At 37.9% G+C, this 22,184-nt stretch overlaps 3 protein-coding genes across 3 annotated transcripts in view; 1 reads left to right on the top strand and 2 right to left on the bottom strand.

Moving 5' to 3' along the window:
- LOC140941004 (alpha-L-fucosidase-like) overlaps positions 1-6,640 on the bottom strand; it is a 15,761-nt gene extending 9,121 nt beyond the window's left edge. The window contains exons 1-5 of the mRNA XM_073389958.1: positions 6,262-6,640; positions 4,790-4,896; positions 3,171-3,304; positions 1,850-1,983; positions 169-266 (exon numbers count right to left, since the gene is read on the bottom strand). Of these exons, the coding sequence (XP_073246059.1) occupies positions 169-266; positions 1,850-1,983; positions 3,171-3,304; positions 4,790-4,896; positions 6,262-6,629 (841 nt within the window). The 5' untranslated portion in view covers positions 6,630-6,640. The remainder of the gene's footprint in view (positions 1-168; positions 267-1,849; positions 1,984-3,170; positions 3,305-4,789; positions 4,897-6,261) is intronic.
- Positions 6,641-6,992: 352 nt separating this feature from the next.
- Positions 6,993-11,049, top strand: LOC140941425 (retinoic acid receptor RXR-gamma-A-like). The gene is made up of 3 exons (XM_073390424.1): positions 6,993-7,495; positions 8,991-9,569; positions 10,794-11,049. The coding sequence occupies exons 1-3, from the start codon at positions 7,249-7,251 to the stop codon at positions 11,045-11,047; spliced, it is 1,080 nt and encodes a 359-aa protein (XP_073246525.1). The 5' UTR covers positions 6,993-7,248; the 3' UTR covers positions 11,048-11,049.
- A 2,370-nt stretch (positions 11,050-13,419) lies between these two features.
- LOC140941012 (uncharacterized) lies at positions 13,420-21,104 on the bottom strand. Its single transcript, XM_073389961.1, has 11 exons — positions 20,290-21,104; positions 19,473-19,601; positions 19,127-19,177; positions 17,896-18,075; positions 17,269-17,361; positions 17,021-17,151; positions 16,637-16,909; positions 16,158-16,218; positions 15,438-15,563; positions 15,041-15,097; positions 13,420-14,208 (listed from the first exon to the last, which is right to left on the bottom strand). The coding sequence occupies exons 1-11, from the start codon at positions 21,073-21,075 to the stop codon at positions 14,098-14,100; spliced, it is 1,998 nt and encodes a 665-aa protein (XP_073246062.1). The 5' UTR covers positions 21,076-21,104; the 3' UTR covers positions 13,420-14,097.
- Between the last annotated feature and the right edge of the window lie 1,080 nt (positions 21,105-22,184).

The following is a 22,184-nucleotide window of genomic DNA, read 5'->3' as shown; positions in this document are numbered from 1 at the left end:
AAGTATTAAAAGTACTTTTTTTTCATTTATTGGTGTTTGCAATATATTAGCCCACTGAGCTCCGTTGGCAAATTTAAAATATATATATGACTGAGACACTACAAACTGATGAGCGTATAAAAAGGAAAAGGAAGGTTATTCTGAATATTTTGTAGGAAGATGACTTACTGGGGTTGAAATGGTCTGGATCAGTCATGACTCCACCATGATGAAAACGAGAATCATTTCCCCAGCGATCATTTACAATCACTGTGTCTCTAACAGGACTGTAGGATACAAGGGAAAAAACTTCAATACTACAGAACATTATCTTCCAACTCATAAAATGTAGCATGATAAATAATTAACATCCTGGAGGGTATGGTTTGCTAACTAATAACTGCAGTGTGAAAATCAAGTAGCACGACGATGGGTGCAACATTTTGAATTTGCTGTGATTTATATGTATTTCAATTCTTCAAAGATTATTAATTTGAGAACAAACCTTTAAGTGGAAAGACTACCGTGTAGCACAAAATTTCTAGCGGGCTGTAATTTTTGCAATTTTTGTGATTTTTCCAGCAATCTACAAAAATAAGTTCCCACAAAAAAATTACCACAAACATTTTTCCAACAAAAATTTACTCCAAAGTAAATAATCTCTCACTTTAATTCACTACACAAAAATACAGTACTAAGTCATCGTGTGTGATCAATTAGAAGTCTCTTTTGTTCACAAACGCACAATAATAAACACTGGATTTACTGTGCATAGGGTGTACCCACCCTAGTGCCATATTTATTTGAATAAGCGCCCAACTTCGAATTAGCGCCCACCCTAAAGGCAGAAAAAGTTAATAAGCGCCCAGCCTCGAATAAGCGCCCACCCCCTCCTCCTCCCAATCAAACTCAAATAAGCGCTCACCCCCACCCCACCCCCTTGAGTGAATAAATTCTAATAAGAGGCTTCCCCAAGGACGGAGTTTTCTTCAGAGTATTTTACAGAAACCTTGCTTTGTTACTTCTTCACGTTTTGTTATTAGCATTTATTGTTTTGTTGCAGAATACACATACTTCACTTGCTGAAAATGGTGAAAATTTAATAAGCGCCCAGCCTCGAATAAGCGCCCACTCTCAAGGTCCAAAAATTTAATAAGCGCCCAGGGGGGTTAATCAAATAAATATGGTATATTGTTTGAATCATGTATTTTATATTTCCATTGCAAGTATTAAGAAATAATAATAATATTCTCAACGATTTGTACAGGACTTTATTAAAATCGCAAAAATTTATTCCCAGTAAGAAAAACCAATCTGTCCTAATTGCAAAAAATTAGCTCCCACAAAACACAAAAACTGATGGTTAGTTGCGAATGCCCAAAAATATATTCCTGCAAAATTTTGTGCTACACAGTAAATATCATGAAAGGTCAGACAATGCAACATTTACTTAACAAATAGATTCCATGTTGCTATGCGTCTGTTCAGTAATAGATCAAAGTGTTCACTGATGTTACAAAGGCAACATGTACTGCAGGCGTCACTGTTTAAAATGGTGCTTTAGCTTGATTTTAAATTCGCTGAGTGTCATACTCGTCTTATGATTCTCGGTAGGGTGTTGTGTCAGCCTGTGCCACTGACTGAGGCTCTTGGTCAGTGCAGACAAGCAAAAAAGGTGGGCAGGCAGAGAAAAACCAAGTAAGTGGAACACATGCCATCGCTGTCTCTCAGCGGCCTCAAACTTTTTGCACAACTTAATTTTCTTGTCCTGCTTTGACCCTACTATCACATGCATGTGAGACCACATATCCAGGGAGTAAGAGATAACTTGAACATGTGGTTTAGAACAATCTTCATCTTGTGCACAAACCTGTCATTATAAAGCCAAGCCAAAAACTCTTTGCTCATCCAGTAGTCTGAACTTGCTTCCCAATCCCCATCAGTCCACAACACATCAGGTTTGTATGTAGTTACAATATCATAAATCTGAGGCACAGATACTGCCTACAGTCACAAAAAAATCACAACATCAATAAATTAACAGTCACCTTAATTTACAAAATAATAGATCGAGCTGCATTATTAATTTCTGGGTTGTTTGTTGACATGGGATTTTAAATTTAAGTCACGCATTTGGTTAATAGAAAGTAAGTGAATTATTCACTTACTTTCTAATGCAACAAAAAGATTACATTTATGCATTTTTTTTCCTTTGTAATAGTTATGTCCCGTTAGTAACTGCTCTCACAATATCTGTGGCTTCTCCTAAAATGGTAGTGCAATGTAATGAATCTAGGATATAACGGATCTGAAACCACTAATAATTTATTATTGGTTGGTAATAGGCCATTTGCACTAAGAGGTCATGTGACATTATTTTTATGAAAATGAAAGTTATGTGATTTTGCCATCAAAAAACGATTAGTGGGTCATACCTTAAACAAAATAATAGTGATTTAGTTTTCAAAACCAGCACCATTTTTTTAAAATGAGTAAGTTCGTAGCTAGCCACGTGACCAAGATGTGATTTTTAAAACTATGAATTGTTTCTTTCAGAACAGAAATTTTGCACTTCAACTTCAAGGAAATTGTTGAAAAGATGATGTGGTAACGTTTAAAGCACATCTGAGCATAACTATCAAATGTTCAACAAGATACCCACAAACAGTAGTTTTGGCCGCCAAGTTGGAGGGCAAGAGTATGCCTGCCAACATGGCGGCTAATACAAATCATACTACTTTGCTGAAAACTCAAAGTGCCATAAATTATCTCCCTTAAATGCGTTTCCTCTCAAATTTCAGGTGTAAGATAATTTTTAAGCATTATGTCAATTTTTGTCATCAACAGGATTCCAAGTCATTGTTTTAAGGAAGCCCTGGTTACGTGACCTCTTGGTGCAAGTGGCCTATTATTGTGGAATTGCATGCATCTAAGCTAGGCATCCTACTGATTGTTAAAACAATCAGATATTTCCACGAGCAACAATATTATTGTTTATATTCTGTCAGTTTCAACATTACTATCAGTACAATTTAATACTATTTTTTATATAAGATGTATTTAGCATAATACTATATATTTTATTTACTAATATATATTATTGTTTGAAAGGGTTAAACACACTTGGGAAAATCACCTTAAACAACCTAGTTGTTGATCTACAATATGTATTAAATAAACAATTCACTGACCTTTACATATTCCTGTGTGTGATATTGATTTTCCATGTCTTTAAGGTACAGTGGATGAAACCAATCAAACAGTGAAAAATACAAGCCAAAGTGAACGTCCTTAGCATTTTCACGGAAGGCTTTAGCAAGAGCAGCTGTTAGGGAAAATATGGTTACTCGTAGTTAAGAGAAAAATAAAATCAATCTTCTACATGGTTATCACCCCCTCAAGGAGCAGTCTGCTACACAGCCGTTTTTAGTGTCGTCACGCAACGCTCCTCCCCACTAACGGCTGCTGAAAACCGAACTACATTCCTTTCCCTTTGTGTTTGTGGTCTAACGAACAAGCCAATCATGCACAAGAAGTTTGACAATACGTGAGCCGCGGGGCGCTAGGAAGCGAGCACGCTTCTCAGTTTTCAACAAATCAATAAATCGTTTCTGAATTTAGACGGGCTCTGTGTTTTCAAGCAACGAAAAGGTTAATTTGCAAAAAAGTTTGTTTTAAGCGGTCAAGAAAGTTCCAAGTGAAAAAAAGGTTTGATAGGCCTAGAAGACTTTTACCAGGATCGGTTGGTTCTTCATTTAACGTGCATATGTACTGATATGTGATGAAGAATTTAAATGTGCCGGATGTGCTCATTGTGTTCCTGTGAATACTAAACTCTCAAGGGTACTGATTCAAAAAGCAATCTTTTAAATTATCGATGAGTGTTTTCCCAAACTATGCCTGGCAACTTTATGAGCACATCCATGTTGTACATCGCAATTTGCTCGACTTGCTTGCTGCTGGTGCTTATCTCCTAAATTTTAAATAGTTAATTGTTTGTTTTCACGCGACGTTTTGATTATTCTGTCATTCACACATGGGGCACCGATAAAAGCAAAGCTGTGATTGGAGGATTCACGGTACCCCAAACGTGGCGCGAACACTTTCCAGAAAATGGGAGCTGAATTATAATTGGAAAAGGAATGTAGTTCGGTTTTCAGCAGCCGTTAGTGGGGAGGAGCGTTGCGTGACGACACTAAAAACGGCTGTGTAGCAGACTACTCAAGGAGAGTCTTCGAAAAAAATTCTCTTAAGTTCTACAAACTCTTGCTAATCTCTTATCTTTCCTTTGGAACTTTGGACTCATCCTGGGAATAACTAGTCTCCCTCACAGCCGTTTTTTGGGGGAGCGTTGCGTGACATCCGAAAAAAGACTGCGAGGGAGACTAGGGAATAACATCGTTACAGTGTTTCAGTCGAACTGAACACAATAATATTAACTGTAGAATACACAAACCTCCAGCAAAAACTATTAAAACGGATCCACAGCATGTATAGCTAAATATACCTTGCACTTGTACCAGTTTAACAAGATGAAAATATTACATTGAACAACACATGGGCCTATAACTGGGGCTGGAGCAGTTTGATTGTGCTTCTTTTTTATGAATACTGCATAATGTTACAGGTCAAAATTAAATTCAGTTTAAAATTTTTTAACCTAGGTTGATTCTTTATTTTTTCCATTGTCTCCCAGCCCTAATTCATAAATAATTAGGGCTAGAAAGATAGAATACAAAAGAAATAGAGAATCAACCTAGGTTAAAAAACTTCAACTTGAATTTAATTTTGATGTGTAACATGTACACACCCACTAGATCCATATGTGGTCCACTATCAACTGCATTGTAATTCCATGACACATTGGACTTCCAGTTGGTCCAACCATCATGATGTTTGGTGGTTAACACATAGTATCTGCAATCAGTGTACAATATTCATAAATTATTATTTTAAGTATCTTAAAACTTTGAGTATGTGATTACGGTTTCTTTTGCTGTGACAACATTTTTTCCCACTGGAAATTTTTACCTTTTTGAAGGCAAATGCAATATAAGTCTGCTAAAAATTAATCATTGCTGAATCTCAGAAAAACAGGAAATCTGAAATAATATTTCTAGGGTGTTATTATTGACCTGAAAAGGACGAGCCAATCAGACGTGAGAAAGCTAAACAAAGGATGCACAATGATACACAGTTGTATCGCATTATGAGCGAGTCTCACCCCTGCGGACTAAAGACATTTCTCACGGCTGACTCGCCAATCTTGAAAAAGTGGTCTTAAAAACATGAGTAATAATGACAATTCAATTGAATTTTCACAAAAATATTTAATTGGCGTCTTTTAAATAGCTTCGGGAGTGCTGAAAGGTCGTCGGAACATCTTTGGACATTTTCAGCAACGTTTGGAAGTCTTCTCGGAAGTCGCTGGGACGATCATGAGGACGTTCCATTTAATTCCAATCCCCCTACGGATGAGAATCCTTGGCAGACAACTAGTGGGAAACCATTTTCAAAAGGACCGACAAAATATGAGGAGGTGGGGCGGGGGGGGGGGGGTGGGGGGAGGAAAGGTTTATTCAAAGGGTTCCAACAAAAAAGTGAGGTGGTACATACATACATATATGTTTTTTATTTGGAGTGTTATACAATAAATAGTGTATCAACTACTTCCAAATAACTAGAATTACAAACAACAAAAATTCCTAACCATATATGACTAATAACTTATTAATTAATTTAAGTCCTAGAGTATTTACTTTTTACCGTCTTCCCCTTTCCTTTTTTCAAAGCACTTGAATACATGTTTTGCCGTTAGTTTTTGTATTTTAGCATTTCCACTTGGGGGGCTTATTAGAAACATGAATATTTTGTTAGTTGACATTCTGCTTATTTTTATTCTGTATTCTTTTTCCAAATAATTTAGTAACGAACACCTTTTTTCCTGGTAAGCAGGGCATATATTTAGAAAATGGTATTCGTCCTCCATTTCTGTTTTACAGATTGGGCAAATTCTTTCTGCAGGTTTCTTAAATGGTCTCGAATAACGTCCTGTCTCTATGGTTAATTTGTGTTTGCTAGGTTACAGTTTTGTTAGGTGGTAGGAATCTGCTCATCCACAGGATTGGAGGGGGTGGGGGTGAGGGGGGCTCGGAAAACAATTGAACAAGGCTAAAATCTCACGCATTTGACTCAAAAAAAAAGGCGGCAGGTGTACAGTTGTACTTTAAGTTAACAGATTCTGAACGTAAGCTACCTTAATCCACTATTTTATAGCATTACCTCGCACCAGAACTGTCGACAAGTTTTGCAAATTCATTTGGGTCGAAAAATTCTGCAGTGAACATTGGTGCAAAATCAGCATAAGAAAATCCCGGGGGATAATTCTTCTCCATATAATTGACGTATTTAGCTGACTTCTCGCCTTTCCAGTGATACCAAAACCACTCACTGCCAAAACTTGGAACTGAATATAGACCCCAATGCATCATAATTCCAAACTTGGCTTCGTCATACCACGAAGGCAGAGGCCTGCGATCTAAACTGTTCCAAGTTGGCTCATATCTTTGAAATTCTTCAGTTACCACGTTGGTTGCAAAAGTTAGAAGCACCGAGAATAAGAAAAACCATTGCAAGTGGTCACCTTTCATCTTTACCAACTGAAGAAGGCAAGGCACCCTAGGGTATTTACCGTTTTGACTGTCACATGTGTATCATAAGGCTCAGGAAGACCAAAGGGCCTCCTGGGAAGGGTTATACTCTTAAAAGGATGATGGGAGGGATGGGAAGAAAAAGTCAGATTTTACTTGCGTCGGTAACTGCCATTCGAGATTGTATTACTTAGCTAGTTGTCAAAACAAGGAAAAAACTATTTTTATCCTTCCTCATTGTGAATTCCCTAATATTTGGGAAAAAAGATTCTGCATTTCACACAGTTTCGCGTAACACTCTCACCCCGTCCACCCTAGGGATGTTTGGACATTTCCGGTTGTGTGACAAAAACGTCATCTTTTTATAATCTGAACGTCGTACTGTGTGACAGTGCTGATTTGTTATGTAAGATTTCTAGCATTTTATAGAAATTTTTGTACAATTTCCAAGCTAAAACGTGCATTTTTGTCTTCAGAAGACTTGCTTAATTTGGTCTTTTAGCCGTAAATGGGGAAAGGCTTGAAGAAAATGGCTTCCTGGCCGTGAAGTCTTCGGTGGTCCTGCCGTTATGACCACTTCCCTGAATCCTGTTGTTGATGGTGCAAAAAACTTGTGAAAATGTGTGAAAGCGATGATGAAAGCGAGAGGTGGTGTGCTGTGTGCAATGACATATCTTCTGGTTATCATTATGGAGCAAACACTTGTGAAGGATGCAAAAGTTTCTTTAAAAGAACAGTTCAGAAAGATCTACATGAAAAATACAAGTGTAGTGGAAAAGATGACTGTCCAGTGGATAGAAAGTCACGAGCCAAATGTCCATCCTGTAGACTGAACAAGTGTTTTGCGGTGGGAATGGTATTAGAAGGTATTAGCTCTTGTCATATTCTTTGAAAGAAGTATTATCATACATTACGTTCATTCTGTGGGGGTAGTATGAGGGTGACAAAGAAAGAAGCTAAAAATCACTAATAATCACTGATTGAAAAAATTAATTAAGCAGTATTAACTTAACAGCAACAGAATGCCTAATCAGTAGCCTGCAATTACATCCACCTCTCATCACTTCATGCCACTTGCAGCCAGAGCCACAGACATAACTTAATCTTGGTTAGTGATGTCTGTGAAGCAGCAGCGTGATCCTTGTTTTGGGCCCAGAATGCACTCAGTAAATTATCAGAAGTATGTTGTGAATTTCCCTTCAACCTCTGATTGGCAAATTTACAATAGCTTTTTTTAACAGGTCAATCATAGCACAAAATCCTTACACAGGTGAGAACCCAGACAAGGATTTCAGCGCTGTTTTGCAGACGGATTTAACAAGAGTTTATTGCATGAGGCCCTCCTAGGGAAGTTACACATGTCCCTAGTCTGAATTTCAAAACCTGTCATTTTGTGTTCATATTGAGCAGGAAAGCCATGTCGCTCTTCATATTTCACTATTGTATAAATTTTTACTTTTCTCTGTCGCTGTCGCAGGTTCAACCTATCTTTGTATTGTTTGTTGCCACTTCATCTGTCTTCATGTTCCAAGGCCATATTGCTTATTGCCATTTTACCCTAACAAGGCCTCTTTAGCTTTGTCTGTGGTACAGACCACTACTTGGGGTGTTTCGCGAGAGAGATGTCTGCAATTCAGCCTCAAAAATTCCATATACAGATAACGTAAATTTATCCCGAACCTGGTCAACATACAGTAATTGGTAGACATAGAAATTGTATTGTGGCTATGTTTACAAATGACAGATAAGAGGCTACAAAGATCAAATATAAATGTCCATAGTGGCAGGGAGCGATGAGTGGTGTCTGTATTCACAGGCTACTAAATACAAATGTACATAAAGCACTGGTTTACTACTTATTGCTTATCATGAAATAGATGCCGAGTGTGTTTGCCAATCAGATCAGAGACTTTGTGATGATATATCAGTTGCTTTATGCTGACAATTAATTGGGGCGGGTGAAAGGGCTTAATCTAATTTGGTCACTTTTCAAAAGATCGCGGGGCAAAAGGTGGGGTTGAGATGCAGGACTAAATATTACTGACAGTGCTGTATATTCCTGGGTTTGTTATTCTTCGTTTCCACTCCCAGGATTACCAGAAATAAACAATTTATTTAAGAAAATGCCAAGTTTCTTTTGTACAACACTAAAAACAGTTTTTACGGATCAATATCTTCTTTTTCTAAAGAGTTTGAAAGATGTTTTTAGGAATCTTATTGTTTTTGCAGCAGTGAAGCACTGTATTCGCTCTTTATAAACTTGATATTTATCCTTAAATTATGCCTGTAGGAAGATTTTCATTCCATTGTTATTTTTTTGTTTGTCTTTTGTTGTAAAATGATATCTACACTTTTTACCAGGGGTGAGAAAAGAAAAAAAGCGTGGTGGACGATCATTTTATCCACTCAAAAAGAAGAAGTGCGACCAGGAGACTCAAACAGGAAGTGAAACTTCTTCAAATGAGGAGACGAACAAAAGCAATATCAAATATTGCTCTGATCTCATTGAAAACTTAATGAGCAGCAGTCCTTGTATTGTACCTCCAGGAGAAACAGCAAGTGACTCTAGTGACTCTGTAAATGAAAGCCGCGAAGGAGTTCTTACTAGACTTTCAAACGCAATCACTAAAGAACTGTTCTTGATCGTGGAATGGGCCAAATTGGTTCCTGGATTCAATGAGCTTTGTCGGCAGGATCAGATTGCTCTTTTAACAGCTGGTGGCATGGAACTGATTGTTTTTAGGGTCATCTATAGGTCGATTCCATACAAGGAGCAAGTGTATATGAACACAACATCACTACTTACGAAAGAAGAATGTTACAATGTACTGAACAAAGAAATTGTTGACATGATTTTAGATGTTGTGGAGAGACTACGGCCTCTCTCTATAGATGATGTGGAATTTGCTTGTTTGAAGACCATCCTTCTAATTGATCCAGGTATTGAAGGCATTCTTGGCTTAATTTTTATGTACTTGTACCTTGATAGTATTCAATTAAGTGTAAGTATTATAATTTAGGCAAGGAAAGGGTAATTTAAATCAATATTTAAGTAGCCTGAATTTCATCTGGTTACTTCAATTCATTATTACTCTCTCAAACACGTCTGAATCAACCAGCTGTTAATGCCGTCCAGTGATGTCACTATATAAAACTTGTTTGCTTTAATTCATGCAAAACGTAAAACACAATTGGCAAACCAAGAAATATCATTTGGAAATGTGTACATGATACAGAACAGCTGACAGAATTGCTTTACTCTTTTGGATCGTAATTCATGTTTAACGTTCAAACTATCAACTGCGTGCAGTACTCTGAAGTAGTTGTAATTCAGACTCATTCACAATCACGCAATGAAATAAATACGCATACAAAACACTTATGGAAGTTCAAAAACGCAACAATTTCCTTTAATTGAAAAGAAGCTTAACAAATAAAAAACAAAACAAGGAAACAAGAAAGAAAAGCTAACAGAATCACTACACTTGACAGTGATAATATGAAGAAGGTCAAATGACAACATGACATTGGTCTCAGAAACTTCGCATAAACAAAATCACTGCGGAAACCACAATGCACCTCTAAATGAAAAACCTACTGACTCTCCGCAATGATTCTTCATTTGCAGTTCAATTCAGTTTTGAAGACAAGGAAGGGCAGTTTTGCTGTTTACAATAAAGATTATCGAAATGTTTGAACTCCACTCAAGCATGCCACCGATGCGATCCACTGAATATCAACCAACAATCCCACTAAAATTTTTTCCTAATTATACATAATTATGAGAATATTTAGACAATTAACCAATCAAAATCACTACCTGGTTTTCGGGTAGTAGTGACATCACTGAACAGCATTAATGGCTGGTCGATTCAGATGTTGCTGAGAGGAGAAAACAACTCAAAGCAATCGGATGAAATTCAGGCTAATATTTAAGGTAAAAATCAAATTTTGAATAAAAAGAAAATGCATAGGAAAATTATGATAAACAAAAAAATGGCTGGGAAAATATGCATTGTATTAGTCTGTTGACCTGTCATCAGGGATGGATTCTCAAAGTAAAATTATTGTAGAGTATTCTTTAGACCTTACATTACTGCTGATCTTTTTAGGTCAGTATATGTAATTGTTGTTAAAAATTATAATTATTTCAACTTTTGATAGAGACACCAGGACTCTCTGACAAGACAGCTGTTTCAACGCTTCAAGGCGCTTATCTTGCAGCTCTCAAGGAGCATATGACTGCAACATACCCAGACCAAAGTGGACGTTTTGCAAAGCTACTGCTACGGCTTCCAGCATTGCGAGATGTTTGCACCAAGGGATACCAGTATTTTTTACTGGTGAGAGCCAAGTTGGAAGGCGAGGTACCCATGTCCACTCTACTGCAGGAGATGTTTGAATCAGCAAGGTTTTAGTTGTTACAAAATAGTCAAAGAATACTCATAAATTTAACTAACTTTTATAGTTACCCGGTATTATCAAAACTAGAAGATACTGGTAATTATTAACAGGACTTATGGATGTTTCTTTTTATTTGAATTTAAATTACCAAAAAATTACCAGTATGTTATTGTAGTAAATAAAGACTTGTTCTATTGTTTGGTTCCAAAAATTATCCATACCAGCTGACCACTGGAAATTCTAAGCCAGAGGGTAGGAGCCCATTCTGGAATTTTCAGAGGGTTGGGAGGTGGGGTGGGGTCAAACCAAGGAACCCTCTTTGGAGGAGTGTGGTTAATTTTTGGAACAGAACATTTTATACGAGAGTTTTAGCATCAATGATAGAGGCAAGTTAAGACAAAGGTTTCACTGTACTGTAAGCATAGACCACAAATTTGAGAATTCAACAACTCATGTTCAGTGTCACTGTGAATGGGTACTTTAATTCTGAAATTTATCGTCTTTGTGGTCGGGATTGTATTATTGTTGGTGGCAATAAACCATTATATCAATGTTATATGCCCATGTCTTCCAAATTTGGTCAGCCCCAGCAGATTATGAAGAATTGGCAACAAGTAGTAACCTGTGTATGTCCAGGGCTGTAAAAGCAGAAACTGTCAAAAAAACATCAATGTCTATTTCTTTTAGATATTTGCCCTTTTTTCAACATGTAAACAGACAAAGTTGACTTAGACAGATTTAATCTTCAAACTGATATTCATCTCCATGTATGGTAATAATGCTGGTTTTGGCTGCTTTCTTTTTAATATTATTATTCACAAGACAAGGTGTAATAATTATTCTTTATGCCAAACCGGAATAGAATAGGATTAGGTTTTTCTTTCCTAGACATTGTAAATCAGAATAACATGTTGTTTGTAATTTGAATAAGTTGTAAATATCTAAGACAAATAAAACGAGCTTTGTAAATGAAACAAAAGGATTACTCACAGTAAATCTGACATAATACATTTAGTATTGTACAATAAAGTTTACTACCATGAACAGTATGCTGACTTGTTTGTTTCTGAGTTTGGTCAAGATGTACAAAGCAACGTCTCTCCTCTGTTGATCCCTTGGAACAAGAGACTGAGAATCAATGATGACAGAAGTCTAAAACAAGTAAAACGGATTAAAATACAGTTGAACCTCCTGTAAGCAACCACATAAAATGCATAGACATAGTGGTCGCTTACAAGAATCGAACCACAGGGAGCATAGTTCACACAGTGAACATAGAGATCAGAGAATATGTCAAGTGGTCCCTTTCAAGAGGTAAAAAAAAACTGGAAAATCATTAAACTTTCAGGCCCAAAAAGTGGTCGCGGTTGCTTACACTAGGAGGTGGTCGTTTACTAGAGACTCCAACTGTAAGTCTTTGACTGGGAAAGTTTTGGTGTTTTGGATAGGCAGTCGCTTGTGGGAGTTGCTCGCTTACTAGAGGTGGTCGCACATGGAGGTTCTACTGTATACACCTTTCTCCTCTGTGCAGGCTTGAAATGGCTTGTCATTTCATTTCGCGCAGTGGAATTCCAGCTATTTCCACAGAGGAGTGTGAACATACATCACTATTTTCTTCCAACCTTGCAATTGGTTAACCAAAAAAATCAGGGGCCAAAACAATAAAGTCACCCATAACACTTGAATTTAACCGAATGAGATAGTTCTGCTATTACTCTTAGTATTATTTTCATCTGCTTAGGTGTGGCCAGGAGACAAAATATGCAAAGTCACTCTGTAATTTTTGGTGCCTCACACTGGAGGCTTACCGGTATTAAAGGAGGGTGGGAGCTTATTTTGAGGCGGGAGATACTAAACAGAGAAAATACCGTGTTTAGGGACCCCCTGATCCTTGTCATCTGGTGGATTCTTTAACTTGGCATCAAAATTTGTACCCTGCAAATACAGCCGTATCTCTTCGCCCCTCGCCACTAGGAATGTTTGCCTGACTGAGTGGCGGTGTAATTTTAGAACTTGCGTCAGTTACCTAGCCTGTGTACAGACGCGGGCTCCCCTCTCTCCACGATTTTGCTAAGAGGGTAGCTGGCGGCTGTACATAGGCTACACTGAGTTACCAGCAGGTGCTAGTTTAGACCCACATAGCACACAACAAACAGCAAAAGTCATCGGCAGAAGGACCTGTCATCATGATCATAAAAAGTGGAATATTTCGGAAATTTTGTGTCAGCTATCACAAAGAGCCAAACAGTCTGCCTTGCGTAAATCCGAAACTGTATTGTTTTCTTGGATCCTTCCTTACAATCTAGCGATAATATGGCGCGATATCAGGCGTATTTGTTTGAATTTTCCCTTTCCTTTAATACCACACAAGAAAATCGATACAACACCCTATAAAAAATGACTTTATTTTCAAAATATTCTCGTATACGTTGAGACTTATCTCATATGTTTCAATATTTTCTCCATGGTTGGAACTTTTCAATGCATATCACTGGCACACTGTGATAATAAAAGCATAGAACTGGAACAAAACGTCTCTTACTTAGCAAATCGTTTCAAAAAAAAAATTATGCTATCGTCGAAATAGGTCGGGGAACTGATGAGCTTAATATCTTGTTCTTACTTAAGGTGCGTTCGATAGCTAGATCATATTTCGGAAGAAAAATACGCAAAGTTTTGCAACAAATCTCTTGCTTGTACCGTGATTTTTGGACCACTTACACGCTACATCCGGAATATTTCATTTCAAGCAGATTTGCAATGCAATGAACGCCAAAATAAATGATTTCTATTGTTAATTCCATTTATTTTTAATTCGGATTACAGTTAATCGAACACGCCCTATACTTCACGATAGGAACCTTTGCCGGGAGAAATACTTTGATACTTGATAAGCTTACTGCATGTTACTGACTAATTTTCGTGTTGCTGGAAAGAAAAGAAGCGTAAGTTTAGTTTTTAGTGAGTCCCCCCAAACACAGAGTTCGATTAGTCGTTACTTGACAAGTACATGCAAAAGAAACGAACTAAGTACTGCTGACGTGTTCCTGACTTTCCCAGATTTTCACTTCACAGGCAAGTCACCATCTTCACTGGTTAATAGCAAAAAAACTCGCCGAGAAAGCTCGGGTCCAATTCTCCGACTGTTGGCTAACACTCCAGCTCCACGACGAACCTGAAAGCCGAAATAAAAAGCCCTTAATGTTCTGTTTTGATTGCTACTCGAATACTTTGAAAAGGTAACGCATTATTTCATCAGTTAAGAAAATGGTCTTCATCTTAGAACAACCTCTCTAGGTAGGTTATATTGTCACCGCTCAACCTGAGATCAGGCTCTATTTTCGTTTCTCTTTGTGAAATTCCAGTAGGCAACTACACCCTTGAGCTACCTGTAAACGGACGCAACAACTCCCAACATTGTTGGCCCAACTATGATGGGAGTTGTTGCGTCCGTTTACACGTAACTAAAACTTTGACCGGTTTCAAACTTTGCGCAGCGACTCCCAACAAGATGCAACAGGGTATGCAAACGGACGCAACATGTATCATCCAACGATGTTGGAAATTGTTGGCCAAGAATGTTGCGTCCGTTTGCACGGGGCTTTAGAGAGTATACATAAAAGCTGCTAAAATGGTCCTGATCTTGGAGAGCGGACTCATTTCCCGAACAGCATCAGGAAATTGAGCCTACCCCTCTCAGCTGGTTTTGTTGGTTTGTTTTCACTGAGCTTGGAGGAGAAAAAAGTACTCGCTCAATAACCGAAACAGGTATCAGTCTTGGCGAGTGCCTCATAATTTTCCCACGTAAATAGCTCGAGGCAGTCCAAACTGGACATTTATAGGTTCTATTTTCGCTGCTCCCTTACGAATGGGCGCAAACGCTTAATCGGTAACCCCGATAACTGAAATCACCAAGATTCTCTTGTGACTGCGAGACAAATCCATCACAAAAACATGAAAGATGCATTAACTATTTTTGTAAGAAGGTTATATTGCTGGCTACTAACCAATATATCCTGAAGAAGTTTGGTCGATTCTACTCTGCTGTCGCATCTTCTATAAGCCTACAAAACAAAGATTCATATAATATATCAACACGAGGAAGAGGGTTTCAAGGGATATCCAGACAGCGAGAAGTGGGTTAAAAGAAAGGACACCTACAATGAAGGTATCTCAAATATTAATCAGTGATTATAGAAGCGACTATCAGAAATTTTTCAGACCCGCCTTCTAAAATTCCCCGCAGGCGCCGCAATTCCCCCTTCCTTCGATTCTCTTCATCTTTCTAAAGGTCGCCATTCCTTTAATTCCACTTAATGAACGAGTTTCAGAACCGACAAGTGAATACAACTCACTTACACGTATGCAGTTACAGTAGAAACTATGCGCATGATCTCACATTACCTGTAGTAGACTTTGAGGTGTTGGATAAACGGCGACAATCGCGGCAGCCATATCTGCGGAGACGTTTCTGAACTGCTGAAACTGTTGCAGCCATACTTTCTTTAAACCCTCACCTTCCTTTGACACCTGGGAATTTTTAAATCAAAAAGCTTAGTTTGGAATCGTACGTTGAAATTTTGAAAAGAGACTTTCTGTATTTTTTCTTTCCGTGAAACCCGCTGTAAAACCACAGAAGGAGGGTAGGGTATGACATTAACTTCCTACGCATACTAAACCCTTTTGCTTACAGTAGTTCTCTCGCTGTCATTTACTTGCTTCAAACTTAAGAAATGGTTTAAAATCGGAGGATATGGCGGGCGATTCGTATAGGGCGAATGCGACGGTCCCTTACAGCTATCTAACTTAATCGTGTTTGTTGTGAGACAAAAAACAATTGTAAGAACAGTCGATATAACGAACCTCTATATAACGAAGCCCCGGGTATAACGAACGATTTTCTTTACCCCAGTAATAGTAAATTATATGGAAAAGAACCTCGATATAAAGAGACCTCGTTATAGTGAACACATTTGCCAGTCAATTGGGCCTTTGTTGTGAATCGAGAGTCCACTTTATTTTCCGTTTTTGCTGCACACTCATGACTGGAGTGAAGCTAGAATCTTTTTTGTAACGAGTAGACAGGAATCTGCTACATATTATGTAATCCCGCTGTTAACTGACCTTCACGGATGCTTTTTCTCCTCCTTCAACACAGAAACTGAACGTCTCTGGCTGCTTCTTCCTGTAAGTGTTAAAAGAAAGCAAATAATACTCAATAAAACAAGGGTGAAATTTTTAATTTTTACTTCAACTTACTCTACTGTAATAACGATTTTAACTCGATAATTCGCAGAGTTTTTTCTGTTTTCTAGTGTTAAAGTCCGCAACAGAAAGAGCACGCAGAAACTACTTCACACTGCATGTACACGTTGATCGTTTCTGAATCATCCTCACATTTTGTTTTCAAGAAGTAACTCATAATCGTTTTCAAGGTATCCTCGCCACCCGGGAATCTACGTAATAATATTATCTTTTAATTATTTTTTGCAGAAAAATAGTCAACTAAAACTGTAGTCAAACAAACTATAAAAGAAACGAATTAAAAAGTCTACAAGTTATCAGACCAAAGGGTTTTTGTACTATGACTAATTTGTTATTACTTAAAAGGTGCCTCGCCAACGACTTTGGTGAACATGGCCAACAGCTCAGCAAATTCTTCCTCTGTTTCACACATGCGCACTCGGCAGTTTGGCTGCTTGAGCTGCAGGTCCACCAGTGCCTCCTCAACATCAACACGTGACACCATAACACTCGGTCCAGACTTCTTGTTAACTTTCTTTCGTCCTTTACTGCTCGATGGTTTTTCATTATCTGAGGAACTGGAACCCAGAACTGCACTTCGAAATTGTCTTGTATGAGTGAGTTTGACATCTCTGTAAACAAAAGAAAACAATCACGTGAAAATCAAGGACGACATGAGTACGGATCAACATCGATTGTTTCGATTATCAAGGAACATATGCAGGGTCAGAAATAAGGCCAACCTGAAATATTTTTCAAGTCCCACGATAACCAGTGTAACCACTCTTCCTGGATAAATCGCAAGAGATCTTTCACAAAATGCGCTCAGAGTTTCGTCATCTGCGATTACAGATATCGCAGGATTTTGCATCTCCTGAAAGATCAATAAGATTAAGAATGTCTGATTATTACTGTAAAAAAAATAAACACAAATTTCAAAATCAAACGGTTTTGAGCACAACACAGAATAACGTCATATTTGTATTCTAACCTCGCGAAAGTGGAAAACCATCTCAACAAACTTGTCTGCAGTCAAACGAACAAGAAGGTGCTTCTCATCTACAAAACTAGTCTTGGTTGAGATCTGAAATGGATTAAACAGAATGTTGATTCTTGCCGGGATAACAGACAATTGTCGTATCCAGTATCCAAATTTGGAAGACGTATTTACATTTTCTTTTCATTTCCTGACTTATACACTGTACTGCAGTTGAAGTTTAGAAACCATTTATGGCACGGTGTCATCATGCAAGTTGCCATAGCAGTGGTACAACTGTAGTTCCTTTTCAAATTATACGTGTAATATCATGATTCTTTAACATGTAGATTCTTCTTCTGCTGCTGCTTCTTCTTCTTCCATTACTTGGCTCCATCTATATGTATAAAGATGATTCTTCCAAGTCGTCAGGGTTTCCATAAAAACATTTCAAAGTCCATAAAATTTATATATTTGTCGGTTCCGAAAATGTTTAGCCAACTGGGCCTTGAAAGAGGCCAGTGATGACAACTCAACCATGTTTTGCGGCAGGTTGTTCCATTCTTTTATAGTACTTGAAAAGAATGAGAATTTGTGGTAGTTTGTAGAGGATGAAACAAGAGTGTGTTCGATCAGCTTTACCTGAAGTGTGTCTGCTACATCATGCTCCACCACAGCTCTCTTCCAAGTGATACTAGCAGGAATCAGCTGTGATTCTACCTTATGACGCGCCCCAAATGACTCTAGCTTTTGAAGGAGGAGGCTTTCCTCAGGCAGCTGGCCTCCATTTACAATTTCAGGATCAATGCACACCTTTATTTGCTGTATTTGAAATGGAATACATGATCATTTAATTCATTATTAACAATTGTACAGGTACACAATGGATCAGTTCTAACTAGAACACTGGAGAGCAGGACCTTGGTTTGGTGTGGCTTGGGTGGCCATAAAGTGGTTTATAGAGTGTGTTTGATTCATATCCCAGAATGCGAAAACACAATAAATCTGATACAAATCTCTTTTACTGGGACTCTTGGACCAATGGAATGCTACACACATCTTAATGCTGTATTTCTACCAGAATTGGAGAAGTTATGATGGTTTGCAACAAAAACCTAAACATGTGATAGAGCGGTTTTCATTTGAGTGTCGAAAAGTAATTGGTTTTGCACTTTCTACACGATGCGATTGGCTTAAAAGATTCGCGCCACCTTTTCATCCAATCAGAAGTAAGACCAAAGCCAATTGTGACGCGCTCGCATGCATTTTCCCGCGCTTTGCGTCAGCCACATGTAATTACTTCGAGTTTTGATTGGTTCAATGTATTGTCTGTGTCCTATGTGATTGGCCAGAGTAATTACTTTGGTTTTGGTTTTACGACACTCAAACGAAAACCACTCTATCTAGAATTTATTAAATCTATTCTGGAATATGCTCAAACAAAAAGACCCATAGTACAGTTGCGCTAAACATACTGGTGTGAAACTTGAATATCTACTAGGTACATTGTACTGTTATTCTCCACGTTTGTGTGGCTTAAAAATCTTCATTAAATTTAACCATCATGTGAATCTGAGTTCTGACTAACAAGCACCTCTGTTAAAAATAAATATGCAAAAGAAATAATAAGGCGAATTTACAGACATTAATTAACACTGCGACAAAAAAGGCAGTCACTAAGATGTAGTTTTCAGACTAGCAATCTGCAGAGCAGGAGACTGCAAGTGCAATCCTCTTTAGTTAGGCCAACACTCAGGGTCTTAAAATACATTATTCTAACTTACACCGTAATTTCGAGAGTATTAAATTTCTCGATTTTTTGCAATTTGGGAAAATCACAAAATTTAATAGTCATGAAACCTAATATTCGTACCTGGATGCAGTTGTCCAAGCGATTGTTCATTTTCTTATTCATACTGTCTGCCTGGATGACAAGAGAACAAAAATGTTGCACACTCAGTCACTTTTTAGTTCACACATTCAGAACACAAAAACTCCTCTTTGGATACCTGAATATCAAATAAGCGAATGATTTGGAAATTGCACAACCTCACTTTCAATTGGTGATTTATCATCTTACACACGAGTCCTGAGAAAAGTGCAATAAGTTCAGTATAAGACCCAGTCAAGTTTTTCTTTGTTTTTAATCTATTATTTTCCAAGACACACTGAGCAAACAATGATACATATTCTTCTTGTCAGTGAACAAGTAAACAAACCTTCTTCAAAAGCTTTTCCCTTTCCTTCTGTGTTTTCATTAGTTCTTTAGCTTGCTGCCTTTCCTGTTTTTCTCTCTCTTTAGCTTCCTTCTTTGCTTGTCGCTCCAGTTCCTTGGCTTGTTTCTTTCGCTGCCAAACATTACAATCCAACCCTTTTCCATTGATAATCAAACTTACACACAAAAGAGCTTAATATAATAAACTCCTGTGTATTTCAAAATGTCACAACATGTATTTTAACTTAAATTTAATGGAGGAAAGTACACATAGGATTATGCAACAAATTTGACATTTATTTATGCATGTATCTGGTATTAAAGGTATCCCTTGAATTATCATAACAGCACTTGCCAGTAATGGCATAGCCAGTTCAAGGCATTCAGATAGTAGAGAACGGCATTCAGATGGTGGGGAGTTAAATCGTACAAGGAAAAAACAAGGGGGCAAAAATGAGGGAAGACTAGCCTCCCAGCGCTGTAACTAAGGGCTGGAGTTGGGGGATATCCCCCGGCTATTATGAGCACGACCCCCTACTATTTTTGTAGGAAAGAAAATGAAAATGACACGAAAAGAACTCCCTGGCTGTTCAGTTCCCCAACTACTAATTGTAAATACTTGGCAACTTGAAATCTTAGTGACAGCCCTGTCTCCTCTCGTTTTTTTTTTCTTTGTCAATTTTTCACTCATGTTCTACTATCTGAACACCTGAAACAGGCTAGTTATGGCATTCTTCCAACAAAAAAATCATTGCTGAAATAACAAAGGTACATGGTGTCCTGTTTTGATATTGAGTTCATACACTTCCCTAGCTACTTACCAAAGCTTCATTTCTCTGACTCATTATTTCCTCTTTTGATCTCTTCTTTCTTTTAAAAGGTATTCCAGAACTATCTTGAGAGTCCACACAGCTTCCTGAGGTGAGATCAGCTGTGGCAGATCTGCTGGTTGTTTCACTATAGAGAAGCCTAGATGATGCTAGAATGCAAGGAAACTCATCACTTCCTTCACAGCTATCAGTGTCATTGTCAGATCCATGCAGATGTGAATCCAAACTATTTGTCCCCTGTCTTGAGCCATTTCTGAGTTTATTAACACTCTTGATTCTAAGACTGGCTCCAGTTGGTTCTTTCATAGCACAATTTGCAGTTCTATTCATTGCAAGAGGTGAGTGCGCTTTATGGCTAATCATTTCAAAGTTACTGTCATCATCTGAGAATGAAAGATCAACAATGGAGCTTGTCCTCTTGGTATTTACAGGCTGTTTCTGTGGACTGCTCTCCAACTCATAATTGTTATTAATAATTCTCTTGTCCTTGTGTGAGTCCAGAGCTTTTGTTTGTTTTGCATACTTGTGTTCTGATTGTTTTGTACTGTACATTCTCTTCTTAAGAGCACTAAACAAACTTTTCGACTCTTCATTAAGTATTGTAATATCATCATCATCGTCATCTGTATCAATATATTTTTCAGTGTCACTGGAGTTATCATCATTATTTATATTTGGCAAAACTTTATTAGCCGACACAAATAAATTCTTGGAATGAGGTGAAGTGACATTATATGGTCCTCTAACTTCATCCTCAGAACTGATCTCTGATGGCATGCTTTCAAAATCAACATTAACTGCTGCTGGAAACTAGAAAGTATGGAAGAAAAGAAGAAAGAAACATCAGTCCATTCATATATGTTGTGGTTCAATTTATCCGTGGTTGAAATTATATTTTCTTTTGTTTCAAACTCATTATCCTATATTACCATACCCAAAAACAAAAGAAAATAAAATTTAAACCAAGGACAGAATTGAACCACAACACATACATGTGTACATTGTTTATCAATAATATTGTCTTCCCTACCACAACACCATCTTTTAAAGAGGTCAAAGCAAAACTCAACCATTTTTGTTATTGCTTGTTTGTTTGTTTGTTTGTTTTTGTGGTTTCATGAAATAACCACATCGGGCAAAACCACTTGATAAGTGGGATTTAACAGTGGGATTTATAATCAGTGTGCTGATGTGTACATGTATGTCTTCAGATTAGCTTGCCTGCGTAATTGTGCCATTTCCCGTGGAACGGGTATTTTTGAAAATCACTCTGATTTTTCTTATGGCCTAAGAATGCAAGCAGCGCGTTTGTTTACACAGACCTGCCCATCTAAAATCCGGTTGATTGTTCGTGTAGCACTTCCAGTGATTACTAGATCCTTGGCAACATCCTTGGGATCAACATCAGGACATACTGCTAGCACATTATCGATCACAGATTGAGGGATAAATTTGGAAGTCGCACAAGCCGAAGCAACAACAGCCGCCATGTTTAAATTCGCGCCGTTTGGCAGGCATGTTATGTATGGATTCATGTGATGTCCAAGAAAAATTTGTGGGGGCCTGGGGCCCGTTTCTCGAAAGTCCCGATAATTAACGGGCCCGGTTAGCTGTCTCGGTTTCCATTAAAGATCGAGGTTTCAATAGTTTTGCATCTAACATGATAAAACTATCAGTTAACGAAACAAAATGGAGTAGTTTGCTAGCCAGGACACGCGCTCTTATTCTTTTTATTTGGATTTGAATATTTGATTTCGGGCCCGAAAAGTTAACGGGACTTTCGAGAAACGGGCCCCAGGGCTCATAAGCACTTGGCATAAGCACTAAGCACGAAGCACACGATTCGTAGACAGTTCGACCCCTACGGATCGTAACATGGTTTATAC

This window comes from Porites lutea, chromosome 6 (genome assembly GCF_958299795.1).
Source record: "Porites lutea chromosome 6, jaPorLute2.1, whole genome shotgun sequence".
NCBI lineage: Eukaryota > Metazoa > Cnidaria > Anthozoa > Scleractinia > Poritidae > Porites > Porites lutea.
This window is presented reverse-complemented; position numbering and strand designations above follow the sequence as displayed.

Coding starts and splice junctions, on each gene's coding strand:
- LOC140941425 (XM_073390424.1), top strand. CDS start 7,249: ATGTGTGAAAGCGATGATGAAAGCGAGAGGTGGTGTGCTGTGTGCAAT. Junction 7,496..8,990: donor GGTGGGAATGGTATTAGAAG/GTATTAGCTCTT, acceptor ACTTTTTACCAG/GGGTGAGAAAAGAAAAAAAG. Junction 9,570..10,793: donor CATCCTTCTAATTGATCCAG/GTATTGAAGGCA, acceptor AACTTTTGATAG/AGACACCAGGACTCTCTGAC.
- LOC140941012 (XM_073389961.1), bottom strand. CDS start 21,075: ATGCCATCAGAGATCAGTTCTGAGGATGAAGTTAGAGGACCATATAAT. Junction 19,178..19,472: donor GGGAAAAGCTTTTGAAGAAG/GTTTGTTTACTT, acceptor CTTGTCATCCAG/GCAGACAGTATGAATAAGAA. Junction 16,910..17,020: donor GGACTTGAAAAATATTTCAG/GTTGGCCTTATT, acceptor TTTTGTTTACAG/AGATGTCAAACTCACTCATA.